The following is a 25,187-nucleotide window of genomic DNA, read 5'->3' as shown; positions in this document are numbered from 1 at the left end:
GAGCCTGCTTCAGATTCCATTTCCCTTTCTCTCTGCCCCTTCCCCCTCTCAAAAATAAATAAACATTAAAAAAATTTTAATTAAAAAAAAAAACCAATCCTACACAATCTCCTTTAGAAAATAGATAAGCAGGAAATATTTCTCAACTCATGTTATCAGGTTAACATTATTTTCCTATCCCCTCCAATATTACAAGAAAAGAAAAATACAATGAATGAAATACATAAAAACAATAGCCCCCATGAACACAGAAACACATGTCCTTACCAAAATATTAGCAAATAAAATCCAGCAATATATATATAGATAATCCATAATGACCAAGTGAGATTTATCCCAAGAATGAAAGATTGGTTTGACATTCAAAAATCAACATACCATACCAAACAAAATAAAGAAGAAATATGATCATCTCAACAGAGGCATAAATGCATTTTTAAAAATTTAACATACATTTCTATTTTTTTATATGAAATTTATTGTCAAACTGGTTTCCATACAACACCCAGTGCTCATCCCAACAGGTGCCATCCTTGATGCCCATCACCCACTTTCCCCTCCCTCCACCCCCCATCAACCCTCAGTTTATTCTCAGTATTTAAGAGTCTCTTATGGTTTGCCTCCTTTCCTCTCTGTAACATGTTTTCCTCTCCTCCTCCTCCTCCCACACATTTGATTTTTTTTTTAATTTTTTTTTCAACGTTTTATTTTATTTTTGGGACAGAGAGAGACAGAGCATGAATGGGGGAGGGGCAGAGAGAGAGGGGGAGACACAGAATCGGAAACAGGCTCCAGGCTCTGAGCCATCAGCCCAGAGCCCGACGCGGGGCTCGAACTCACAGACCGCGAGATTGCGACCTGGCTGAAGTCGGACGCTTAACCGACTGCACCACCCAGGCGCCCCCACACATTTGATTTTTAAAAAATTCTCAGCAAACAATAAATAGAAAAGAATTTAACATGATAATTGGCATTCATGTAAAATCTATAGAAAACACCAGTTAATGATGAGAGACTAAATGCTTTCTTCCTCGAGACTGGGAATAAAGCAAGGATGTTTATAGGAGAAGTCTTAGCCAGTGCAATAACGCAAGAAAATAAAACAAGCAACACTCAGTTTGGAAAGAAGGAAATAAAAATATCTTTACTTGGATACATATAAAATAAAAAATCTGGTGTGCTTGAGTGGCTCAGTTGATTAAGCATCCAACTCTTGATTTTGGCTCAGGTCATAATCTCATCATCATGAGATCTAGTCCTGTGTCAGGCTCCACACTGAGTATGGTGCCTGCTTAATATTCTCTCTCTTTCTGGAGCAACTGGGTGGCTCAGTCAGTTAAGCGTCCAACTTTGGCTCAGGTCATGATCTCATGGTCCATGAGTTTGAGTTCTGAGTCAGGCTCTGTGCTGACGGCTCAGAGCCTGAAGCCTGCTTCAATTCTGTGTCTCCCTCTCTCTGCCCCTCCCCTGCTCATACTCTGTCTCCCTCGCTCTCAAAAATAAACATTAATATTAAAAAACAAAAAGTTCTCTCTCTTTCTACCTCTGCCCCCTCCCCTGTTCATGCTCTCTCTAAAATAAAATATAAAAAATATTTTTAATCATTTTAAAATCCATAAAAAGCTATTAGAACTTATAAAATAAATTTAGCAATGCCAGGATACAAGATCAATATGCAAAAATCAATTTTTACATACTAGCAATGAACTGGAAAATGATATTTTTTAAGATGCCATCTACAAATCATGTCAAAAAACATAAAATACATAAGGATAAATTTAAGAAAATACATGTAAGGGCTGTACAATAAAACACTACAAAATACTACTAGGAGAAAGTAATGAAGACCTAAATAAATGGAGATAGGTACCATTTTCATGAATTAGAAGACTCTATATTCTTAAGGTGTCAATTCTTTCTAAATTAATCTATACATTCAACACAATCCCATTCAAAATCCCTGCAGAACTTGGGGTAAGCAAACTGTATTCCATGCAGAAGAATATTATCCAACAATAAAAATGAATGAACTACTGATGCACACATGGGCAAATTAAAAAACATTATACTGAGAGAAATAAGGTAGACAAGAAAAGAGTACATACTGTATAACTCCAACTATATGAAACTCCATTTATATGGAACTATATACAAATGTCTATAGTACCAAATGTATCAATAGTTGCTGAATGGGAAGGGGAAGTTGACTGGAAAGGGCCATGAGTGAATCTTTTGGAATAATGAAAACATTCTGTCTTGATTATAGTGATTGTCATATGGATGTATATGATTTAGGTTTTTAAATGGACGCATATCGTATGTAAGTTACAACTCAATAAAGTTAATTTTTAATATTAGAAAAACTTTCAAAACCAAAGGACACGAATTTCCAGATTGAAACTGTCTCCCCAATGCCAGCACAGTGGATGGAAACTGACCCATATCCAGGTTCAACCTTAAAAGTTTTTAGGACATCAGGAGTAAGGAGTTCCTAAAGATCTTGACAGAGGGGGGGAAAAAAAGATCATAATACAAAAAATCAAAATGGAATTATAATTATCAGACTTTCTATGTGGAAGACAGTAGAATAATATCTCCAAAATTTTGAGATAAGAATATTCAAAATCTAGAATTGTATACTCCATCAATTTTTCAATCAGTTATGAGGTATAAAATATCTTTGAACATGCATGCTCTCAAAAAAATGTATATTCCACATGCCGTTTCTCAGGCAACCCTTGAAAAATGAGTTCCACGGGGCGCCTGGGTGGCGCAGTCGGTTAAGCGTCCGACTTCAGCCAGGTCACGATCTCGCGGTCTGTGAGCTCGAGCCCCGCGTCAGGCTCTGGGCTGATGGCTCAGAGCCTGGAGCCTGTTTCTGATTCTGTGTCTCCCTCTCTCTCTGCCCCTCCCCCGTTCATGCTCTGTCTCTCTCTGTCCCAAAAATAAATAAATGTTGAAAAAAAAAAATTAAAAAAAAAAAAAAGAAAAATGAGTTCCATCTAACCAGGGCAGAAAACTAGGAAAAGGGAAGACATAGGATCTAGGAAACAGGAGAAAGGCTAAAGAAATTCCCAGAATGGATATGAAGGGACTCTGAAGTAAAGTCTTAGGACAGTATCTACCAGCCCAGTTTACAGCAGGCTGAATTGGTGATAAATACACAGAAAAATAAGCAGATAATCAACCAATTTTTTAACTGTAGGGAAAATAAAAAGCAATCATGGTACATTATGTGATTTAGCTTTGAACAATATTTAAGTGAGCTTAATTACATAGTCAATAAATACTAACTAGATTAACAATTTTACTATAACTCTATTGACAGGATTAGGGAAGGGAAGTTTATTAGGGGGGTGGAGTGGTACTTATGAGAATTATATCATCATCTTCCACAGTAGGAATTCAGTAGACAAATATCTAAGATTTAAAAATCAATAAACAGCAGCTGTTATTTAGTAAAATGTGGAGGTAAGTGTGTGTAGGGATAGCTGTAGAAATTAAAAGAGGTTTTGTTGTAAGCCCTCAAGTACTCTTTAAGTTTTGTTATAAACCCTATGGTCTTTTTTTGTTTTTAACAGTGTTGATTGCATTGCTTTAATTTTTAAAAATCTAATTTAAAAATGAATGATTGTAAGGAACACTTGGTTATAGAATTTTGTTATCATATACCACCATATCCCCATTACACTGAGAGCCTTTAAGAGCAAGGAATTTTTATTGCCTTCAGAATTCCCAAGAGTTCAGCCCAGTGAGTGCTTGGCACATAACAGGCACCTACTACATGTTTACAGAATAAATGAAGAAAGGAACAATAAAAAATATTCAACCATCTGAGGAAGGAATGTAAACCATTCAGCAAGTTCCCGAGGCTGGGCTATGCCAAAAGTTGCTTTTTCCTCCCATAGAGAGAAGATACTCAGGGAGTAAGGATTAAATTTCAAGTTCTTATATTTCTAGCAAGGAGACAAGTGATTTAAAAATTTTAAATGCACAGCTTCTTGGAAGAGGAATATAGACTTGCCTAGCATTCATTTGAAATGTGCTCTTGTGGTCCATTTCAAATCATCTTCCAATGGCTTAGTAAAAGGACATGTTGAAGTTTAGCAACAAAATATTAACTTGTTTCTTGAAATGTATTATTGGGGTCAGTGTCTCCTTTTTTTTTTTTTTTTTTTTTTTTTGCTTTTATTTTTCCATTCTTTATGCTCACTGATTGAAGCTGCCCCAAAGCTGCTGACATCAAACCCTGTGCCATGGGAGGGAAAGCTCAATGTGCCATACAGAAGGTCGCTGACATCCATCCTAAAAGTCTTCAACAGCAGACAGCTTTGTGCCATGGGGAAAAAGAAGTGAACATCATTAGAGACTCCTAACAAAACCCTATAATTACCCAAGGTTTTTAGCAACTTAGAGCAGCCGCTTTTATAAGGACATCCATAGCTTCCTCACATACACCTACAGAAAATACATGAAAAAGGGCGGGGGGTTCGGGAGGGAAAATAATAGTTCCTTAGAGAGTTAAATAACTTTGAATCTTCCAATCAAGATTTTTGGTTTGAGCAGTGAGAACGGTATTTAAGAAAAATTAAAAGGAACACATGTAACAACAACAAAAAATACCGTCAGGGCAACTAAAAATCCTGAGGCTCCGTGGAAGGAATAAGAAAAGGAAAAAAGAAAAGAGAACTGGGTCACTAGCAAATACAGACATTCCCAAATGATGCCCATGCTCTAGCCTACTGAGGGTACCAGAGCCACTAGTAGCTACAGCTACATTAGAGGTAGAGGCACAGGATATGGACCCGTTAAGAAGCTTCCTGCTATTTGGGATTTCATTCCCCTTCCTTCACACCTTGTACAGACCCACAGCTGCCAAAGACTCCTTCTCCCAAGATCCTCTAACCCTGCCGTCATTTCTCCTATTCCCTGGTCCAAAGCTGATCCAGGTCAGAGATTCGAGGCGGGTGGGGGGGAGGGGGGTGGTGGGGAGGGGGAGGTGAGGGAGACAGGTGAGGGAGACAGAGGACTAGAGGAAGAAATAGAACAGAAAATAAATCCTGTCTTTGCTCATTCTATGTCTGTGGCCCCTCTAATCAGCGAATTTTTCAAAGTGGTTCCATATAATTTCTCCTTTATAATTCCTGTCCTCCTTCTAGCCTCAGATCCATTGATTCATTGCATTCATTTGTTCATTTCTTCTTATCCATTCATTCAAAATCCCCACCATCTGGCAGTGCTTGCTGGACGATAGGGGAGACAACAATGCACAAAAAACAGATATAGTCCCTGGCCTTGAAGAGCTCTCCTCATTGAAGGGAAAAGAAAATTAAGCACATAATTACCCCCAAACAAATGTAAAATTGCACCTGTGGCAAATACTACAAAGAAAAAGTATGTGATTCTGAGAGCCTCCAAAAGGGGAATTTGCCTTAGTCAGGGACTCAGTGAAGGCTTCCCTTAGGAAGGGATTGCTAAACTGGACCCTGAGAGAACAGAAAGGATTATCAAGTAAAGAATAGCATGTGCAAAGGCCCCAATGCAGGTAAGAGCATGGCAAAGATGAGAATAGTAAACTGGGAGTGTGAAGATGCAGTATACTACAAAAAGAGGCTGATGGGTAGATGGGCCACACAGGTCATTATAGTTTTATCTTTAACCTAAGAACAATGCAGGATCACTGAAGGTGTTTAAGCAAAGTGTAAAGTAATTAATGATTAGCATTTTGAAAAGATTAGCATAGCTACAGTATGGAGAATAGATTGGAAGAGGCTAGACTATTTAAGAAGTGAGAGATGGTAAAAACTTAGAGTTGGGGTGGAAATGAAATGAGGAGACACTCTGGAGAGCTGTTTGGGAAATCAAGTGTACAGAACTTGGGTAGTGAGTTGGATATGCAGAGCATTGAAGAAAGGAGTGGACAAGAGGGATTCTCTGGCTTCTGCCTTGCATAACAGAAAATAGGGAACTCAAGAGTCACATCCAGCAGAGTGGGAGAAGATTATGAGTTTTGGTCTTGTAGAGTGTGAGGTGCCTTTGTAGTGTTCCAAAGAAAATATTAAGTGGACAATTGGATACATAAGGCCAGAGCTCAATGGACAGAAGAACGTGGGTGACTTCAGCATATTGGTTATGTGGTCACTTAAACTGACATCATGAATGAGACTACCTAGATACGGAAAGAGCGTATGATGAAAATGCTCAATATAGTTTCCCACAAAATCTGGTTCTTCCTGTCATGTACAGATGACCCTTCCTTCCTCAGTGTAGCAAATGTTTTACTATTTTCATCAATGTGTCTATTCTTTTCCTGTAAAGGGTCTGCAAATAAATGTAGATCACAGTGGGTTACAGACAATTGTTTTTCTAGCCATGATTTTACAGTCGGCTGTGCTCCAGGGAGGAAACAAATACTGTTTATAAAAGGAATAAATGTAGATTATAGAAAAGCAAGCAAGTGAACTGATTCCTGAAGGTCTGACACAGGGACACCTATCTGCTCCTGTTCCTCAAAGGAAACTGTATGCTCAGAAAACATGGTGATGCACTTGGAGAGGTTTTATAGCACTGTCACTGCACATATTATCTTTGGGCTTTTTCTCAAATAGGTTCTTTCTATAGGCTGACTCAGGCAATGGTTCACTGGGTATAGCTCTGTTTTTTTATGAGATGTGTTCTCCAGTCTCAAAAGCAACTTTTAGAAAACACCTTGTTTACACATCAGGGATTTCTATGGTCAGAAGTGCATGGGACACCTGGGTGGCTCAGTCAGTTAAATGTCGTCAACTCTTTTTTTTTTATTATTTTTTTTAATGTTTTATTTATTTTTGAAAGCGAGAGAGACACAGAGTGTGATGGGGGTAGGAACAGAGACAGAGGGAAACACAGAACCCGAAGCAGGCTCCAGGCTCCCGAGCTGTCAGCACAGAGCCCGACACGGGGCTCAAACCCACAAACTGTGAGATCATGACCCGAGCCGAAGTCTGACACTTAATTGACGAGCCACCCAGGTGCCCCAAATGTCATCAATTCTTGATTTTGGCTCAGGTCATGATCTCACCAGTTTGTGAGATTGAGCCCCACATGGGGCTCTGTGCTGAGAGTGTGGAGCCTGCTTGGGATTCTCTCTCTCTTTGCCCCTCCTTCCCTGCTCATGCTTTCTCTCTCAAAATAAATAAACATGAAAAAAAAATTTAATGTTTGTTACTTATAGAATGAGAGATTCATGCAGGATCAGGGAACCTGCAAAAATGTGGAATCACAAAGCCATTAGGGAGCAGTCGGTAAGGTAAGATGTTCCAAAGAAGTGAAACTGAGGAAGTCCAAGATTGGCAATGTTTGGCTTAGTGATAAAGTCAGCAGTGTCTATTCAGAAGCACTAGGCTGCAGGAATGCCCAGTGATTGAAGAAGCACAGCCAGTGGCCTAAACCAAATGTAGTCCGAGGATCAGCAGCATCAGCATTGGAAACGCAGAATCTCAGCTTCCTCCCCAGACCAACATATCAGAATCTGCATTTAATAAATGGGATCCTAGATGATTCTTTTTTTATGTTTATTTATTTTGAGAGAGAGAGTGTGTGTCTGTGTACACATGTGTGAGTGGGGTGGGGGAGCAGAGAGAGAGGGAGGGAGAGGGAGAGACAGAGACAGAGAGAGAGAGAATCCCAAGCAGGCTCCATGTTACTGTGGGGCCTGATGGGGGGGGGGGGGGGGAGCTCAATCCCTTGACCACAAGATCATGACCTGAGCAGATATCAAGAGTCAAAGACACTTAACCAATTGAGACAACCAGGTGCTCTGAGATCCTTAGGTGATTTTTAAGCACATAAAAGTTTGAGAAACACTACTTTCTACTACTCTATCAGGAAGTATAGTGATGTTAGGTAAGAGATAAGATAAAAGCCATAGGAGAGGGAGAGATTGGGAATGGAAATGCAAAACAAAGAAGACTGCAAGAAGAGGAGGCCCATGGAAAAACAAAAAGATCAAGACGACTGATTAATTTGAAAAAAAGAGGTGGGGCTTTTCCTTTATCGACAAAAACAGGAAAGAGGATGAGGAAGTGTGAGACCAAAGGCAGAAAACTGAGAAAACTCCATAGGCAATGACCCAGTTCTCTCCAATAAAATTGATCGAAAAGTCAAACACTGAGGAGGACAAAGAGGTTTTAGGCCAAACAATACTCCATAAACTCACAGGGCTCTAGTTTAAATGACATTTACTTTTGGGTCGCCTGGGTGGTTCAGTTGGTTAAGCGTCCGACTTCGGCTCAGGTCATGATCTCATAGTTTGTGAGTTCAAGCCCCGTGTCGGGCTCTGAGCTGACATCTCAGAGCCTGGAGCCTGTTTCGGATTCTGTGTCTCCCTCTCTCTCTGACCACCCCCCCCCCCCCATTCATGCTCTGTCTCTCTCTGTCTCAAAAATAAACGTTAAAAAAATTTTTTTTAAGGGGCGCCTGGGTGGTGCAGTCGGTTAAGCGTCCGACTTCAGCCAGGTCACGATCTCACAGTCCGTGAGTTCGAGCCCCGCGTCGGGCTCTGGGCTGATGGCTCAGAGCCTGGAGCCTGTTTCCAATTCTGTGTCTCCCTCTCTCTCTGCCCCTCTCCCGTTCATGCTCTGTCTCTTTCTGTCCAAAAAATAAATTTAAAAAAAAAAAAATTTTTTTTAATGACATTTACTTTTGGTGGGGTGCCTGAGTAGCTTAGTCGGTTAAGCGTCCAACTTCAGCTCAGTTCATGATCTCAGGGTTCATGAGTTCGAGCCCCCTGTCAGGCTCTGGGCTGATAGCTCAGAGCCTGGAGCCCGCTTCAGATTCTGTGTCTCCCTCTGTCTGCCCCTCTGCTGCTTGCACTCTGTCTCTCGCATTGTCTCAAAAATAAATAAACATTAAAAAAAATTTTTTTAATGACATTTACTTTTGGTTAACATTTCTTTGCATTTCTTCCTGTAATTCCTTTAAATAAGTACGCTTAAATGGATTAAAATTTTAAATACTCACTGGCCATTTACAATAAAACTTCCATTTCTATAAGTAGCTTGATAAGCCATGAACTTCACTAGGGCCAATGTTATAAACTTTGATGATATATTAAGTCAAATAAATATCATGGTTGCAAAAATGGATAAAAACTTGAAAGAACAATAACATAAAAAATCTTTACCTATAGTTTTTATGTCTGCAAAGTTTGCTAAATCAATAAAATGATCTGAAAAGTTCATCTCACAATCAGATATATTAGTGATTTACTTCATTGGTTTTCTGAGGACCATTTATCATGAGGTAAAGCATCTTCAGAATGAATGGTGGAAATAAAAAATTTGATGTGCTTGCCTCTTAGATAAACTAAATATCTGATTTATAAGACACAAACGAACAAACCACTATGGCCTGTCATGTTTTTCCAGTTTCTAATTTATTCAACCTCTGCTCAATATTGATCCTGACAAGCAGAGTAACCCAAAGATAAATTTATTCACTCTACAGTTTAGTCAGAAACAAGCCAAAAATTATAGATTTTCCCAGGCAGATGATGACAAGCAGTCAGGGGGATGACAAATGGCTGTCTTTAGATTTAGTTAGGACAGTTGGACCAGACATTTCCAATAAAGATTGCATGCTGGTCAAATACAGGTTCATCAGTGGCCATCATTAATTGTAGAGCAAGCACTGCCAGTTCCTGCAAGCGCCTATACAGAAGCTTGGGCACCAGCCCTGCATTAGAAATAGAATCAGCTCCTCAGTATTTTGCAGCACACCTCTAAGTGATAGCATGACATGATCATTTATCAAACAGAGACTGTCCAGAAGAATGTCTGCTCCCTTTAGTAACACTGAAGGGCCGGAAAGTGAAAGCATTTTATTAAAGACAGGAAGGCAATGAACTACCAGAGCGTATCCAAAGGGTAATCATATTTCAGCATAGGATTAGTTTAGTCTTAAATAAACATACACTGGAGGGAGTATGTTGAGGGTCATTTATCAAGTGAGGAACAATTAACTAAACTCTACAGGACTCTCTTTATCTATTAAATTTAAAGTTCTCTTATTATTAACTTTTGGGACGATGGGGATCATATTCAACACTACAAAAATACATTACACAATTCCTTCCTTAGAAGTTTTTAGGCTAAGAGAAATACAGTGAAACTCTCACATAAAATAATTGTGGCTGTATCAAAGGCTGTTGAACAAATACTGTGGACAGGGCATAATCCAGGGCCCAAGACTGAAGGATGAAGTTACAACTTCTGAAGAGAATTTTATTATAAGAAGTCAACTACTCATCGGTGAGTCAGGAGCTTATTCTTCCTTACAACAGTTTTTGCTCTTTATTGACCAAAATTAAGAGAAAGGTTATAAGCCGAGGGGTGGTAGGGCAGACAAAAAGAAAACCAACATATTTATTACTTCCCTTCTTTGTTCCAGACACTTTATATGCCACAACAAATAACCCTAACTATTTGCACTTTATAAACGAGGACACAGATTTGACTAAGGTTATACAGTAAGCAACAGTGCCAGAAAGGTTGGGGTTGTCTGTATTTTTTTAAATTCCTATATATTTTTCACAAATTATATATTTAGATACCTCAGAGTCTGGTACAGAACTTAGCCCATGATTCAGTAAGTATTCTGTTGAATAATGAAGTAGGTAGAATTGGAAATATTTTTACCATTTTATGTAGAAAAACATTGGTCTCAGGAAGACTAAGAGACCCACCAATCACTCTGCACTGGATCCTAGACCCCAACTGTCCTTGTAATTATTCCCCTAAAATATCATTTCTTCATGTAGACAGAGGCACATATCTGGATGTTCCAAATTTGTTACCTTCATGATATCACAAGAGTTTTGTGAGGATTTTTTTTTCATGTAAGCTCTATGCCCAAAACAGGGCTTGAACTCACTACCCCAAGATCGAGTCACGTACTCTACCAACTGACCAGCCAGGTGCCCCCTGTGGGGATTTTTAACATGTGGAAAGGAATTGTTCTTACAAGCTCATAGTAAAAAAACAATTTTCTAAAATCTAAAGAATAAAATACAGACTTATCAAAAGAAATTTTTCCAGGCACTTGGGTAGCTCAGTCATTTAAGCATCTGACTTCAGGGGCGCCTGGTGGCTCAGTCAGTTAAGCGGCCAACTTCGAGATCAGGTCATGATCTCGCGGTCCGTGAGTTCGAGCCCTGCGTCGGGCTCTGTGCTGACAGCTCAGAGCCTGGAGCCTGTTTCGTATTCTGTGTCTCCCTCTCTCTGACCCTCCCCCGTTCATGCTCTGTCTCTCTCTGTCTCAAAAATAAACGTTAAAAAAATTAAAAAAAAAAAAAAGGCATCTGACTTCAGCGCAGGGCATGATCTTGCAGTTCACGAGTTCGAACCCCACGTCGGGCTCTGTGCTGACAGCTCAGAGCCCAGAGCTTGCTTCCGATTCTGTGTCTCCCTCTCTTTCTGTCCTTCCCCCGCTCGCTCTCTGTCTCTCTCTCTCTCTCTCAAAAAATAAATAAAAAACAAAAAAAAATTTTAATATAAAAAAATAAAAAGTTAACTAATATGAAAGAAATACTAATGATTATTATATACTTGTGTCTTGCTTTTCTTTTCTAATTATAGGATTTGGAATTTTTACTGAACAAGTTGATGAAGCTGTGGAAAATGGATCTAAATGGAAATCCTGTTTGTCTCAAACCCAAATACAGAGACAGACTGATACTGGTGTCCAAATCACTGGGTACACATTTATATATATTAATATAATTTTCTTAGAGAAAGAGACCTGGTTAACTTTTTAGTTGTTTTAACAGAAAACCTTGAGAAATACAAATATGATGTCTAAATCTATAAAAATAGTCAACTTTAAATTCAATAATTAAATAAAAGCAAAAGTTAAAATTGAGAAATAAAACATGAAAAATATCTTCTGTTCAGAAATAATTAAGGCACCACATGCCCTTTCTTTAAAAAGAAAATGTAGCTGTTACCAACAAAAATGGTTAATCATAAATGTATAGAACTTGCTGACCTTTTGCCAAATTCTCATTGCCACAAATCCTCTGAAGATCCCAAGAGATTCTTTAGCACTTGGAACTGTAGACAAAATTAATCAAAATTTTCATTGCTTGAAAATTGTCCTAAGAACGTACAAGTGTTCCCTTCATTTGAAAGGAGAGTAAGCTAGGGAGTCCCTTTATGAGATCCTTAGAAATAATAACATCCTGATTGTGCACTATATTGGGAGTAATGGACCATAGCTTCTCAATAGGAACCACGTTATACAACATCAGAGAGATAAGGACTGCCTTCTCACAAAGGATATTTGTGAGGTTTCCTATATCTGAACTTCTATGACATGCTATACTCGAGTATAAAAAGTAATGTATGGGAAAACCACTTCAAAGCACATAGCTGTAGTAAACCTTGATTAATCATGATGCTAGTGCAGCAATTCTCTTGGGGGTAGGGAGGAGCTGACAGAGGGTGTATCAGAAAAATCCAAGATTTTTCAAAATACATATCCAAGGGTCACACCCTGTCCACCACCCTTGACCCCACCAGTCAAGGGAAGGAAACAGAATACACTGGGAGAACAGTCATGTGTATTTTTTATAAGTCATGCAAATGAATCTGCAGTGCACCTTCCCCCAACTCTCCCATCTCCTTCCCTCCCTGCCTACCACATACAATTGTATTACTCCACTTACCTTAGGAAGCAGAGTAAATACAACTAATGTTAGATGATTAAGAACCTTCCAATATTAATGGAACCATTTCTGGAAACTCTTCTCATGATATAGTACTATAGGTGATGCAGTAAAAGATGTGGAGATAAGGTACTGATTACAAATAAACAGGACTTAGTCAAAAAAAATTTTTAATAAATACTTTATAAAACATATTTTGTGATTATAAAATCATACACATTTTGTATAAAAATATACATTTCTTATAGAAATGCAGATAATATAGAAAAGAAAATGAGTATCATTCATAATCCCACCATAAATATGCTGTTAACACTTCGCTATACGTCTTTTCAGTCTCTTCTCTGATTCTAACTTGTCTTATTTTCATGTCCTTTCTTCCTAAATACAAAACCAAAATACAGAAAGTGAACTGAGGACCTGGTTTGATGTGTCCCAGTAAGGACTGTGGGGAGGCATTTCATGCTTTGTAAGTAACCCAGTCCTCACTAAACAGAATGACAAGCAACGTACTTAGCATGAATGGAAACAAATTTTATGTTAAGAACAACTCATTAAAACAAATCTCATAGGTCTCTGATCTTATGTCCGTTACCTGGCTTCCCCTCCTGAACCACCTCTACATGATCATTGGTAAAAGATGAAATAAGGCTTACTGAGGCATAGTCTCCTAGTCACTACTCAGCTCTGTCTGGAACACTAACATGAGGAAAAAGGGATCATGGTAAAGGACTTGGATTTTTCATTCTTTATGTTTATAATAGATGTTTTAAAAATATGTATTGATTTACATATATCACATCCAAAAATACACTAACAAATTATACAATTAAACAAATCTTAAAAAGATATCAATAAATCCAAGTGGTTGGGAAAACTAAGCATAAAATAATAACTGTTAATGTAAAGTGCTAAATACTAAGATGCTTGATAATAGAACTTTTAACCAATTTTTTACATTATAATTTGGAGAGTATTAATTTCAGTTAAAATAAGTACATAAGGCAATTGTAAACAATTGTACTTCTAAGGTTTGTGGTTCTTTATATTTCCAGTTTCATCACTTTATTTTGTACATAGGGTCTAACAATATTATGAGTCATATTTAAGTGGCAATGTTAATACTTTCAGTAGTGTAATCAATATTTTATCAGGTTACTGTCATTTTCTCTATAAGAATATGATTTCAAAATTTTTTTATTTAAAAACATTTTCTTTTAACATTTATTTATTTTTTGAGAGACAGCATGATCTGGGGAGGGGGACAGAAAGAGAGGGAGTCACGGATTCTGAAGCAGGCTTCAGGCTCTGAGCTGTCAGCACAGAGCCTGATGAGGGGCTCGAACTCATGAACCATGAGATCATGACCTGAGCTGAAGTCAGATGCTTAACAAACTGAGCCACCCAGGTGCCCCTGATTTAAAATTTTTTACTACATTCTTTTCTCATTCTGGAATCCAGTGGAAGACATTACATGGATGATAAGAGAAAATATATATTTAATTTAAAAAACTACCATATAGAGGGCGCCTGGGTGGCTCAGTCAGTTGAGCTTCTGACTCGATTTTGGCTCAGGTCATGATCTCACAGTTCATGGGAGGGAGCCCTGCATCTGACTCTGCGCTGACAGTGTGGAGCCTCCTTAGGATTCTCTCTCTCCCTCTCTCTCTCTCTGCCCCTCCCTACTCACTCTCTCTCTCAAAATAAATAAACAAACACAATAAAGGCCCAAAAACTACTATATAGAAAAGATAGTCTTTTTATCAAGTGAAGGCCACCTGTATTCATGTGATTACATGTAACACAAAATATCCTATAAGGGAATAGTTTAATATTTTATAATATATGTATTATGTATACATATATAATGGAATACTGTCAGCCATTAAAAATTGTGTTTAAAGAAAGACTTGGTAAAACGATCAGAATACAATATTGAAAATTAGAATGTAATACTGCATAGAGTTCCAATTTTATATAATATACACACACATATACACATACATAGATACATAAACAGAAAACAAAAAATGTTAAAAATATACTGTTAGTGGCCTTTAGTGATTATTTCTGGTTGTAGATATAGGCAATATTAATTTTTTTCTTTTTCCACTTTTGTATTTTCCAAATATCTTACAGCGTACAAAAAATTTTTGTGTAACTTAAGATGCTCAATTTTCATAACTTTTTTAGAGGAACAAGATATAAATGTAGTTGAAATCTTCACAGAACCAAGAAGCTAGATTTGTGGGTTGTTCCTATTATATTTATATCCTAGAATATAGTAAGCATTATTAATGTATGTGCTTTTAAAATACCAGGCTAAATGTATAAAACTTCTTATTCACTTTAGCATAAAATATATCTTGCTTTTCCCTAAGAATAATAACCATAATATGGAAATGAATAGATAGCATCTAATTTTTGTTGAATATGACAACATTTTTGTTTTCAAAAACAACAATATAGTTTCCCCAGAAGGGAAACTATACATCAAATTGTTTACAGTGATTATCTTTGTCAGTGATGGAAAGGAGAGGTATGAGTAGTAATCACAGTCTTTTTACGTTTTTTTCCACTGTGTTTAAGTTGTTTATAATCAGCACATATTTTTTTTGAAATCAGAAAAAAATAATTAAAAATAAATAAAAGCTCAACAAGAACAAAGATGTGCAAATAAGGTATTTTTAAAAGAAATTACTTCAACTTATGGTATAATTTAAGTTCAGATATAATTTAAATATATTACCTATATATTTAAATACTGTATTTTTTAACATATGTATTTTTCTCTAGAATTTCTTGATGGAAAAGAAATTAAAAATATGGAAAGACAATTCCTAATAAATTGGAAAGCATCCAAAGATGCCAAGAAAATCAGCAAGAAAAAGAACAGTAAAAACGAGGATGCAAGTAACTCATACATAAGTAAGCAGACTGTCATTCATTCGTTGATCACTTCTACTAGCAAAGGGAATGTTCTACTCAACAAAAAAAACCCCAAGAAATAAGAAACTTTTGTTTAGATTCTTTGCTTAAGATTTGGGGTTTTTTTTCAACTTATTTACAATTCCTAAGAAATTCCACCTGCAATGTTTACATATGAAAATGGTGGCTACTATCAACAAAAGCAGTTCACATTGAGTCTGACTGTGTCAGTATGAAAACAGAGCCATGAGGGTGGAGAAAAATGTATAATTTTATATCTGGCAAAAGTACATGATTTAATTATGTAAATGGTGAAACAACAATCAGCTACGTAAATTGTGAAACCTAAGTCACTAGTACATTTGTTTAGCAGCAGTGCAAAAATCACATTTTCCATCAGGATAAAAAATAAAAATGTATGATAACCATATCTGTGGTCTATACTCTGTAGCCTGTCCCCTTTCTTATGTACATGCCCCACCACTTGAATTTGATTTGCATTTGATTATAATATGTTTACTGTTATGTACATTTTCTTTTTTTTTAATGTTTTATTCTATTTTCGATAGAGTGCGCATATGTGCGCAAGCAGGGGAGGGCAGAGAAAGTGGGAGAGACAGAATCCAAAGCAGGCTCCAGGCTCTGAGCCATCAGCACAGAGCCCAATGTGGGGCTTGAACTCATGAACCGTGAGATCATGATGTGAGGCCAAGTCAGACACTTAACCACTGAGCCACCTGGGCACCCCAAGTTTACATATATTACAAAGGACAGGTCAACCTCCCTTGCCTAACTAATGCAACTAAATGTAGCCAAGTGTAACATGTAACAATTATCTTTTTTTTTTAATGTTTATTTATTTTTGAGACAGAGACACAGCATGAACGGGGGAGGGTCAGAGAGAGGGAGACACAGAATCCGAAGCAGGCTCCAGGCTTCGAGCTGTCAGCATAGAGCCCGACGTGGGGCTCGAACTCACGGACTGTGAGATCATGACCTGAGCTGAAATTGGATGCTTAACCAACTGAGCAACCCAGGTGCCCCACAATTATCTTTATCATATTTGGGAGCATCCTAGAATTCATTCTTCACAGATTCTATAGTCCACAACATTGGAATAAGCCTCTACCTCTGTTCCATGATAGTGTTTGAATGCCAACAGTCCTCATTTCACAGCTAATGGGATGAATCATAGGAAGGGGTTAGGTCAGCGGAATATGGAAAGGGAAACTAGAATACTGTAGTGAGGCTTTATGGATGGATACCACATCCTAGGAGCTCTGACAATCTAGAACAAGGAGGTTGAGGTGAGTAGAAGCAGAGATGGAAAGGCATGGAGCTCTGATGATTTTGCCATATCATGTCCACTGAATATGAACTATGGGAAATCATTTTGAAGAATGGGACTTTCTGAACTGACAGTATACTCATAAGTGATGATACTGTGCTGGCAATGTGAATTTTTCAAGGTCTGAAACCTATAAAATGGACAGGAAACATTTCTTCTCCTCCATCTATCCCTGGCTGGTTTTGAAGGACAGAACCAGATCCAGGATAAAAATTCCAGTATTTTACGTGTTTTCAGTTTTATACCAGATGCCAAAGTACTTTCTTAATATTGAAATACTCACAAAATTCAATACCAGTCCTCACCCGCAAATTGAACCTATTCTAAAAATAATGCAGTTTTCTCCATCTTAATAGATTTTTTAAAAATTCTTCCTACTTCAGAAATAATTAGGTTAATCTGTTTTTAACTTCTCCAGTGAAATTCAACAAAATAACGATTATAATGTGCCCTAGGGGCGCCTGGGTGGCGCAGTCGGTTAAGCATCTGACTTCAGCCAGGTCACGACCTCGCGGTCCGTGAGTTCGAGCCCCGCGTCAGGCTCTGGGCTGATGGCTCAGAGCCTGGAGCCTGTTTCTGATTCTGTGTCTCCCTCTCTCTCTGCCCCTCCCCCGTTCATGCTCTGTCTCTCTCTGTCCCAAAAATAAAATTAAAAAACGTTGAAAAAAAAATTAAAAAAAAAAGAAAGAAAAATATAATGTGCCCTAAAATTTATACTTTAAAAAAAATACACTGTCGGGCACCTGGGTGGTTCAGTCGGTTAAGCGTCAGACTTCAGCTCAGGTCATTATCTCATGGTTGGTGGGTTCGAGCCACACATCGGGCTCTGTGCTGACAGCTCGGAGCCTGGAGCCTGCTTCAAATTCTGTGTCTCCCTTTCTCTCTGCCCCTCCCTCACTCGCTCTCTCTCTCTCTCTCTCTCTCAAAAATAAACATTAAAAAAAATTTTTAATTACACTCTCATCTGATTTTCTCAATAAAATCCTCATTAATTTCTTCATAATCTAGTGTGACCACTAACTTAAAAAAGCAATCGTTAAAGCCATATAGATGGCTTTAACAAACTATCTGAAAAGTAAATTAAGAAAACAATCTTATTTACAATAGCACAAAAAAGAATAAAGCACCTACAAGTAAATTTAACTAGGAAGGTAAGAAAAAAAAAGATGAAAGAACTGTATACTGAAAACTACAAAACACTAATGAAAGAAATTAACACAAAAATGAATGGAAAGACATCCTGTGTTCATGAAATGGAAAATTTAATATTATTAAAATGTTTATAATACCCAAAGCAGTTGACAGATTCAGTATAACCCCTATCAATATCTTAATGGCATTTTCACAGAACTGAAAAGAACAATTCTAAAATATATATGGAACGATACAGGACTACAAATAGCCAAATCAACCTTGAGAAAAAAGAACAAAGCTGGAGGCATCACACTTCCTGATTTCAAAATGTATTACAAGATACAGTAATCAAAACTGGCATAAAACAGCCATACAGATATAGGGAATGGAATATAAAACTCAAAAATAAATCCATCTATAAATGGTCAACTGATTTTCAACAAGGGTGCCAAGAATACACAGTAGGCAAAGGATACTGAATTGTTAAGAAAACTGGATATCCACACACAAAAGAACACTTATCTTATACTATACACAAAAATCTACTCAAAATGGATTAAAGACTTAAACATAAGACCTGAAACTATAAAACTCTAGAAGAAAAAATAGGAGAAATGCTTCATGACATTGGTCTTGGCAATGATTTCATGGATATGACACCAAAAAACACAAGCAACAAAAACAAAAACAAACAAGTGATAGGAAGTACATTGAATGAAAAAGCTCATGCTTGGCAAAGGAAATAATGGAGTGAAAAGAAAACCTACAGAACGGTAGAAAATACTTGCAAACTATACATTTGATATGGGTTTAAGTTCCAAAATATATAGAACTGCTGCAACTCAACAGCAAAAAAAACTAACAACCACATTTAAAAATGGGCTAGGGACTCAAACAAGCATATCCCCAAATGGCCTAAAGGTATATTTAAAAAAAATTTTTTTAACGTTTATTTATTTTTGAAGGACAGAGAGACAGATCGTGAGCAGAGGATGGACAGAGAGAGAGGAAGACACAGAATCTGAAGCAGGCTCCAGGCTCTGAGTTGTTAGCACAGAGCCCAACGTGGGTCTCGAGCTCACAAACCGCTAGATCGTGACCTAAGCCAAAGTCAGATGCTTAACCGACTGAGCCACCCAGGCGCCCCTAAAGGTATATTTTTAAAATGCTGAATGTCATTAATCAACATGGAAACGCAAATCAAAACCACAATGAGATATCACCACACGGCTATTATCAAAAAAACAAAAGACAACAAGAGTTGGTGAGGATGTAGAGAAATTTGAACCCTTGCACACTGTTCGTGGGGATGCAAAATGCTGCAGCCACTATGAAAGATAGTATGGTAGTGCATCAAAATTTAAAAGTAGAACTATCATATGATCTAGCAATTCCAGTTTTCTGTATTCATCCAAAAGAACTGAAATTAAGATCGTGAAGAGACATTAGCACTCCTGTGTTTGCTACAGCACTATTCACAAGAGCCAAGATGTAAAAACAACCTAAATGTCCATTGACAGATGAATGGAGAAAGAAAACATGGTATATACATACAATAAAATACTATTCAGAATTTAAAAAGAAGGAAATTCTACATGTGTCAACACGAATGAACCTTGAGGACATTATGTTAAATAAAATAAGTCAGTCACAGGAAGACAAAATACTGCATGATCCCACCTATATGAGGTATCTAAAACAGTCAAATTCATAGAATCAAAGAGTAGAAAGGTGGTTGCTAGAGGCTGGGGTAAGGAGGAAATGGGGAGCTACTAATCAAGGGGCCTTAAGCAAGATGAATAAGCTCTGGAGATTTACATTATCTATCGCACCTATGATCAAAAACAATGTATTGTATACTTAAGAATTCATTAACGAGGTAGATCTCATGTTAACTGTTTTTACCACAAACATTAAAAAAAAAAAAGCTCTGCACAGCAAAGGAAACAACAAAAGTAAAAGACAACCTACTGAATGGAAGAAGATATTTGCAAATGATATATCCAATAAACGTTTGGCATCCAAAATATATAAAGAACTTACACAAGTCAACACCAAAAAACCAAATGATCCAATTAAAAAACGGGTAGAAGATATGAACAGACATTTCTCCAAAGAAGACATACAGATGACCAATAGACACATGAAAAGATGCTCAACATTACTCATCACCAGGGAAATGCAAATCAAAACAAAGGTATCACCTCACACCTGTCAGAATGGCTAAAATAAAAAACACAAGAAACAACAAGTGTTGGCAAAGATGTCAACAAAAAGGAACTCTCGTGCACGTTGGTGGGAAAACAAACTGATGCAGCTAACATGGAATACTGTATGGATGTTTCTCAAAAAGTTAAAAAAAGAACCACCCTACAATCCAGTAAACATATACAAAATAGAAAAACACTCATTCAAAGGGGTAAAAGCATCCTTATGTTTATTGTAGCATTATTTACAATAGCCAAGTTATGGAAGCAGCCAAAGTGTCCATTGATAGATGAATAAAGATGTGGTGTATATATACAATGGAATATTATTCAGCCATAAGAAAGAATGAAATCTTGCCATTTGCAACAACATCAATGAAGCTAGAGAGTATAATACTAAGCAAAATAAGTCAGTCAGAGAAAGACAAATGCCATATGATTTCACTCATGGAATTTAAGAAACAAAACAAAGGAGCAAACGGAAAAGAAAAGAGAGAGAGAGAAACCAAAAAACAGACTCTTAACTACAGAGAATAAACTGATGGTTACCAGAGGGGAGATGGGTGGGGAGATGGGTGAAATAGGTGAAGGGGATCAGAGTTCACTTACCATGATGAGCACTGAGTAACGTATAGAATTGTTGAGTTGTACACCTGAAATTAATATAACACTGTACGCTATCTGGAATTAAAATTAAAAACTTAATAAAATTTAAATTAAAAAAATTTTAACTCCTCTAACTATAAATTTTTTAAAAAGCCAAATAGGATGTTACATAGTACAAAAGTTATCATTTCATACCTTATTGTATTTGCTATTTTAATAATCATTAACAATTTAAAATAGAAAGCACATCAGTCTAGGAAATAAAGAAAAGGGGGTAAGGGAAGAAAAGAGAAGTAATTCTTACTGTACTAAACATTTCAGATATTTATAAGCATCACTTCATTTAATCACTGTAACCTATGGAGAAAATAATTATTACATCCATTTTGTAGACAAGAAAGCTGAGTTTTAGAAAGATGAAATAACTTGTCTAAGGTCACAAAGATAGCAAGGGGTACAGAGATTAATCAAAGTTACCTAACTTCATCAAACAGCTTGGCTTCTAGTGACCGCTCTAGCAATGACTGGCTCAACTGTGCTTGGATACAAGGACAATGATGTCTGCTTTACATAGAAATTCACTTCAGGGGCACCTGAGTGGCTCAGTTGATTGGGTATCCGACTTCAGTTCAGGTCATGGTCTCACGGCTTGTGAGTTCGAACCCCGCGTTGGGTTCTGTGATGACAGCTCAGAGCCTGGAGCCTGCTTCAGATTCTGTGTCTCTCTCTTGTTCTGCCCTGCCCCCACTAATGCTTTGTCTGTCTGTCTGTCTCTCTCTCTCTCAAGAATGAGTAAACATCAAAAAAATTTAAAAAAAAATTCACTTCAAATTGGTGGGGATTTAAGAAAATCTCCAGATATGTAATTATGTGACAATGTAAACAAATAATTTTTATAAATAAAAAGGAACTACAGAGAAAAATGGGATAATATTAAAAATTTTAAGTAGATTATATGATTTACTATATTGAAAAACAAACTCTAAGGTCAGTTAAAATAAAATTGAAATTGAAAAAAAATTAAAAGCTGACTAGCTGTGACAGAAAATTATCTGAGTTTTCCTCAGGAACACTTAGTTATTCTCCCTTGGCTACTTGTAGATATCTTTCTCTCTCACCTCCTACACATTTGCCATCCCTATCTAAACAAATGCTACAGTTCTGAGCCTTTCAGGTTTAAAATCAGTGACGTCTGTGAAAACATGTTTGTAGCACACAATAACTCTATTCTTAGGTATGTGGCCAACAACTTAACACTATGGTCTTTATACAAAGGCTCTGTTAGTATGGCTCAAAAAAGAAAAATGGAAAGCATGAATTAAAGTTTAGAATATATATTATGTATTTTTAAAATCCACAATATTCCTTCAGGTCTTTAGAAGAGCTGAAATGAACACTTTAAAGACAATGCTGTACAAATACATTGTCAGTGAACAGGAATTCTTAGGAAGACAGTAATTTTTGTACTTCCTGACCTTTTACATCTTTTTGATAGCCTTATAAATCTGGAGCTTTACCTCAAAGATTATGATAAGATTAATAGGGATTATGACTTCAGACTTCAAGTATCTTATGATAAAAAAAAATCTTGTCCTAAATATAGCCACTTAACTATATACCCCAAATTTGGAAACAAAATCAAACACTTTAATAAAATCCAAAACATATGCATATCTTTCAGTATGTATCTTTTGTAGTGCTTCTCTGAAAACATTCATTTATTCATTTAATAAATGTCTGAGCACAGGACTATGCTAGGCACTGTAATTAAAGGTGAATAAAACAGTCCCCATTCAAAGGGAAATAACCGCTGGAAAGGGAGGAGGATCTGTAAACAGGAAAATGATGTGGAATGGTAAGTACCAAAATAAAGGTATGAACATACTACAAAAACTATATATAAACTATACATAACTAATATACTCTCTAAAGGCCTAACACTCTGAAAAACTAAACTCAGAAGAGCAGAATGCAAGGAAAGTTAATACTTATGTTAACGTTGGTGTACACATTTTGTCAATGAGGGCTGACCATAAATTTTCCTGGGTAGGTTTTCATGTATGAAAGCCTGTGATACTTTATCTGGGATATAAGTTTTTAATTGGTCTTACTGTGGATCTATTTAACTTTAATTCCATTTCATAAATTATAATTTTGGATAGTCTAATGCTGTTATAAGCCTTGTTTACAATTTAGTTATTAGTTTCAAAGCAGAATCCTTTTAATTCTTTGTACACTACAGGTAACTTTGAAACAATCCATCACATAGTTCCTGTTTATTACCCACAGGTGGGTAAGCCAAAATTAGTCTTTTTCTCTGATATACCAAGAAACCTTGCAAATGGAAATGCATCCTCAGAAAGCTCCCAAGAAGATAAACCTAAAATTGCTGAAGATATGGGGTAGGTTCTTTCAAATATTTATGTGATTTCTTTCTTGGGGGAAGATGGGATACCCTATCAACAACATAGAGGAAGAAAGTCCCTCCAGCTGTCTTCTTGTTCTCTGTTCTCAATTCTTCTTGACCAAGCACACCCACCCCCAAAAATAGTTCAGTTCATCATTGGTCTACTCAAATAATCACACAGTTGTGGTAGAACGACTAGTTCAAGAAGAGCTGGGAGTCACAGACTACATATACTCACTGAGGTAGGGCAAATGACTCAGGACAGTCCCAGAAACAGCAGGTAAAGATGTCTAAATGAGCAGGGATCATATCAAAGGAGCCTGAGGCCCAGTTGATGATGGGTGGTCCACTAGTGAGTAGATGACTGTGCCAAGGGCATCTGGTGGCAGGAGACATTAGAAGTTTCATTAGATTCTCAAAGGGGTTTATGATCTAAAAAATTAGTTTAAGAGTCACTATTCTAAACCTTGAGTGTATGTATAATGTAGCTCCATACGAATCAACTTTTAAGTTTCCTGATAAGGAGGAAATTGCTTTTTTAGTTTTAAAAAATGATATTGCTTCAATGTAAAGATAAACCATACCAGAAAAGAACTTCATTTATTCATAAAACTAATAGGTACCTGCCATATGCTGGGCAATACTGAATATAAAAAATCAAATGAGATAGTCCTGATCTCAAAAATCTTGCAACAAGCTGATTGGAGAGTCAAATATGATACAACTACTGTAGAGTGTGATAAATGCTATGAACATTATAAACCAGATCCTAATACATCCTATAAGTTATTCATTCAACTTTTTCTCATTTATAGTCCATATGATTGCTCTATTGATCTTCCAATCATATCATAGTAGTCATTACAATATAGTGAAGGAGGCAACAGCATATTTCATTGAGAAAGTAATCAGAGCCAGGGTACATACTCTAGTATAGATTTCCTTTTTCCAGAACTGCCTGTTGAAGATCAGGTAGGTTTATCATGAGACCCTGTTTGCAGAGTCTAGTCAAGGTATGGTGACTTAGCATTACTTAATGAAGCCCACCTAGAGAAGACCTATGAACAACACTGCTGCACTGTCCTACCCCCATTCCCTGAAGAGTGGCTTAGGCTTGCTGGGATGGAGGCATAAGGGAGAAAGGGTCCTCTGAGTCTGGAAAATGCTTTATTTGGGGAGAGGAAAAAGGAAATGGAGAGAGTCCTAGTCTTGCCTCATCAACATTCACCAAAAACAAACAAAAAACACAGAAGCTGCGTGAAGAGTCTGCTTTACTGCTTATGTCCTTTGTCGTTACCATCAAAACCATAGCCACTCTGTCCATGGCACCCTGGTAGTTTCTTTTTTTTTTTTTTTAATTTTTTTTTCAACATTTATTTATTTTTGGGACAGAGAGAGACAGAGCATGAACGGGGGAGGGGCAGAGAGAGAGGGAGACACAGAATCGGAAACAGGCTCCAGGCTCTGAGCCATCAGCCCAGAGCCTGACGCGGGGCTCGAACTCACGGGCCGCGAGATAGTGACCTGGCTGAAGTTGGACGCTTAACCGACTGCGCCACCCAGGCGCCCCCCCTGGTAGTTTCTTAAAGATCTACACAACTAGTGTCAATTCCATGACAGTGTTCTTCAGTTTCGTTTCTTTGCCAAGAATTTTGAAAGATCTTGCTAACATATCATCAAGGTGGAAAGGAAAACAATAAAAATGGATGCAGACTCAGAAAACAATGTTGGTAAATTCTATACATTGCCACACACACTATGTTAGATCAGCTGTGAACTACCGCACATACCATATATTCTACAGTCCCAAGCAAAGCTCTAATCACCTCACTGACAAAACAGCAAATAAATCAT

The 25,187-nt window shown here is 37.2% G+C and overlaps 1 protein-coding gene across 3 annotated transcripts in view; it reads left to right on the top strand.

Moving 5' to 3' along the window:
• PPP1R42 (protein phosphatase 1 regulatory subunit 42) overlaps positions 1-25,187 on the top strand; it is a 53,747-nt gene that overhangs the window by 23,655 nt on the left and 4,905 nt on the right. For 2 of the 3 annotated variants that reach the window (XR_006300654.1, XM_043602219.1), the window contains exons 6-8: positions 11,616-11,733; positions 15,500-15,631; positions 23,169-23,328. Coding sequence is in view for 2 of the 3 variants with exons in the window: in XM_043602219.1 (XP_043458154.1) it covers positions 11,616-11,733; positions 15,500-15,631; positions 23,169-23,328 (410 nt within the window). In the remaining variant the exon portion in view is untranslated. Of the gene's footprint in view, positions 1-11,615; positions 11,734-15,499; positions 15,632-23,168; positions 23,330-25,187 lie in introns of those variants that run through there. The other variant, XM_043602220.1, reaches the window with a different exon arrangement.

Source organism: Prionailurus bengalensis, chromosome F2 (assembly GCF_016509475.1).
Source record: "Prionailurus bengalensis isolate Pbe53 chromosome F2, Fcat_Pben_1.1_paternal_pri, whole genome shotgun sequence".
Taxonomy (NCBI): Eukaryota; Metazoa; Chordata; class Mammalia; order Carnivora; family Felidae; genus Prionailurus; species Prionailurus bengalensis.
The sequence above is the reverse complement of the archived record's forward strand: the minus strand, read 5'-3'. Positions and strand labels throughout refer to the sequence as shown.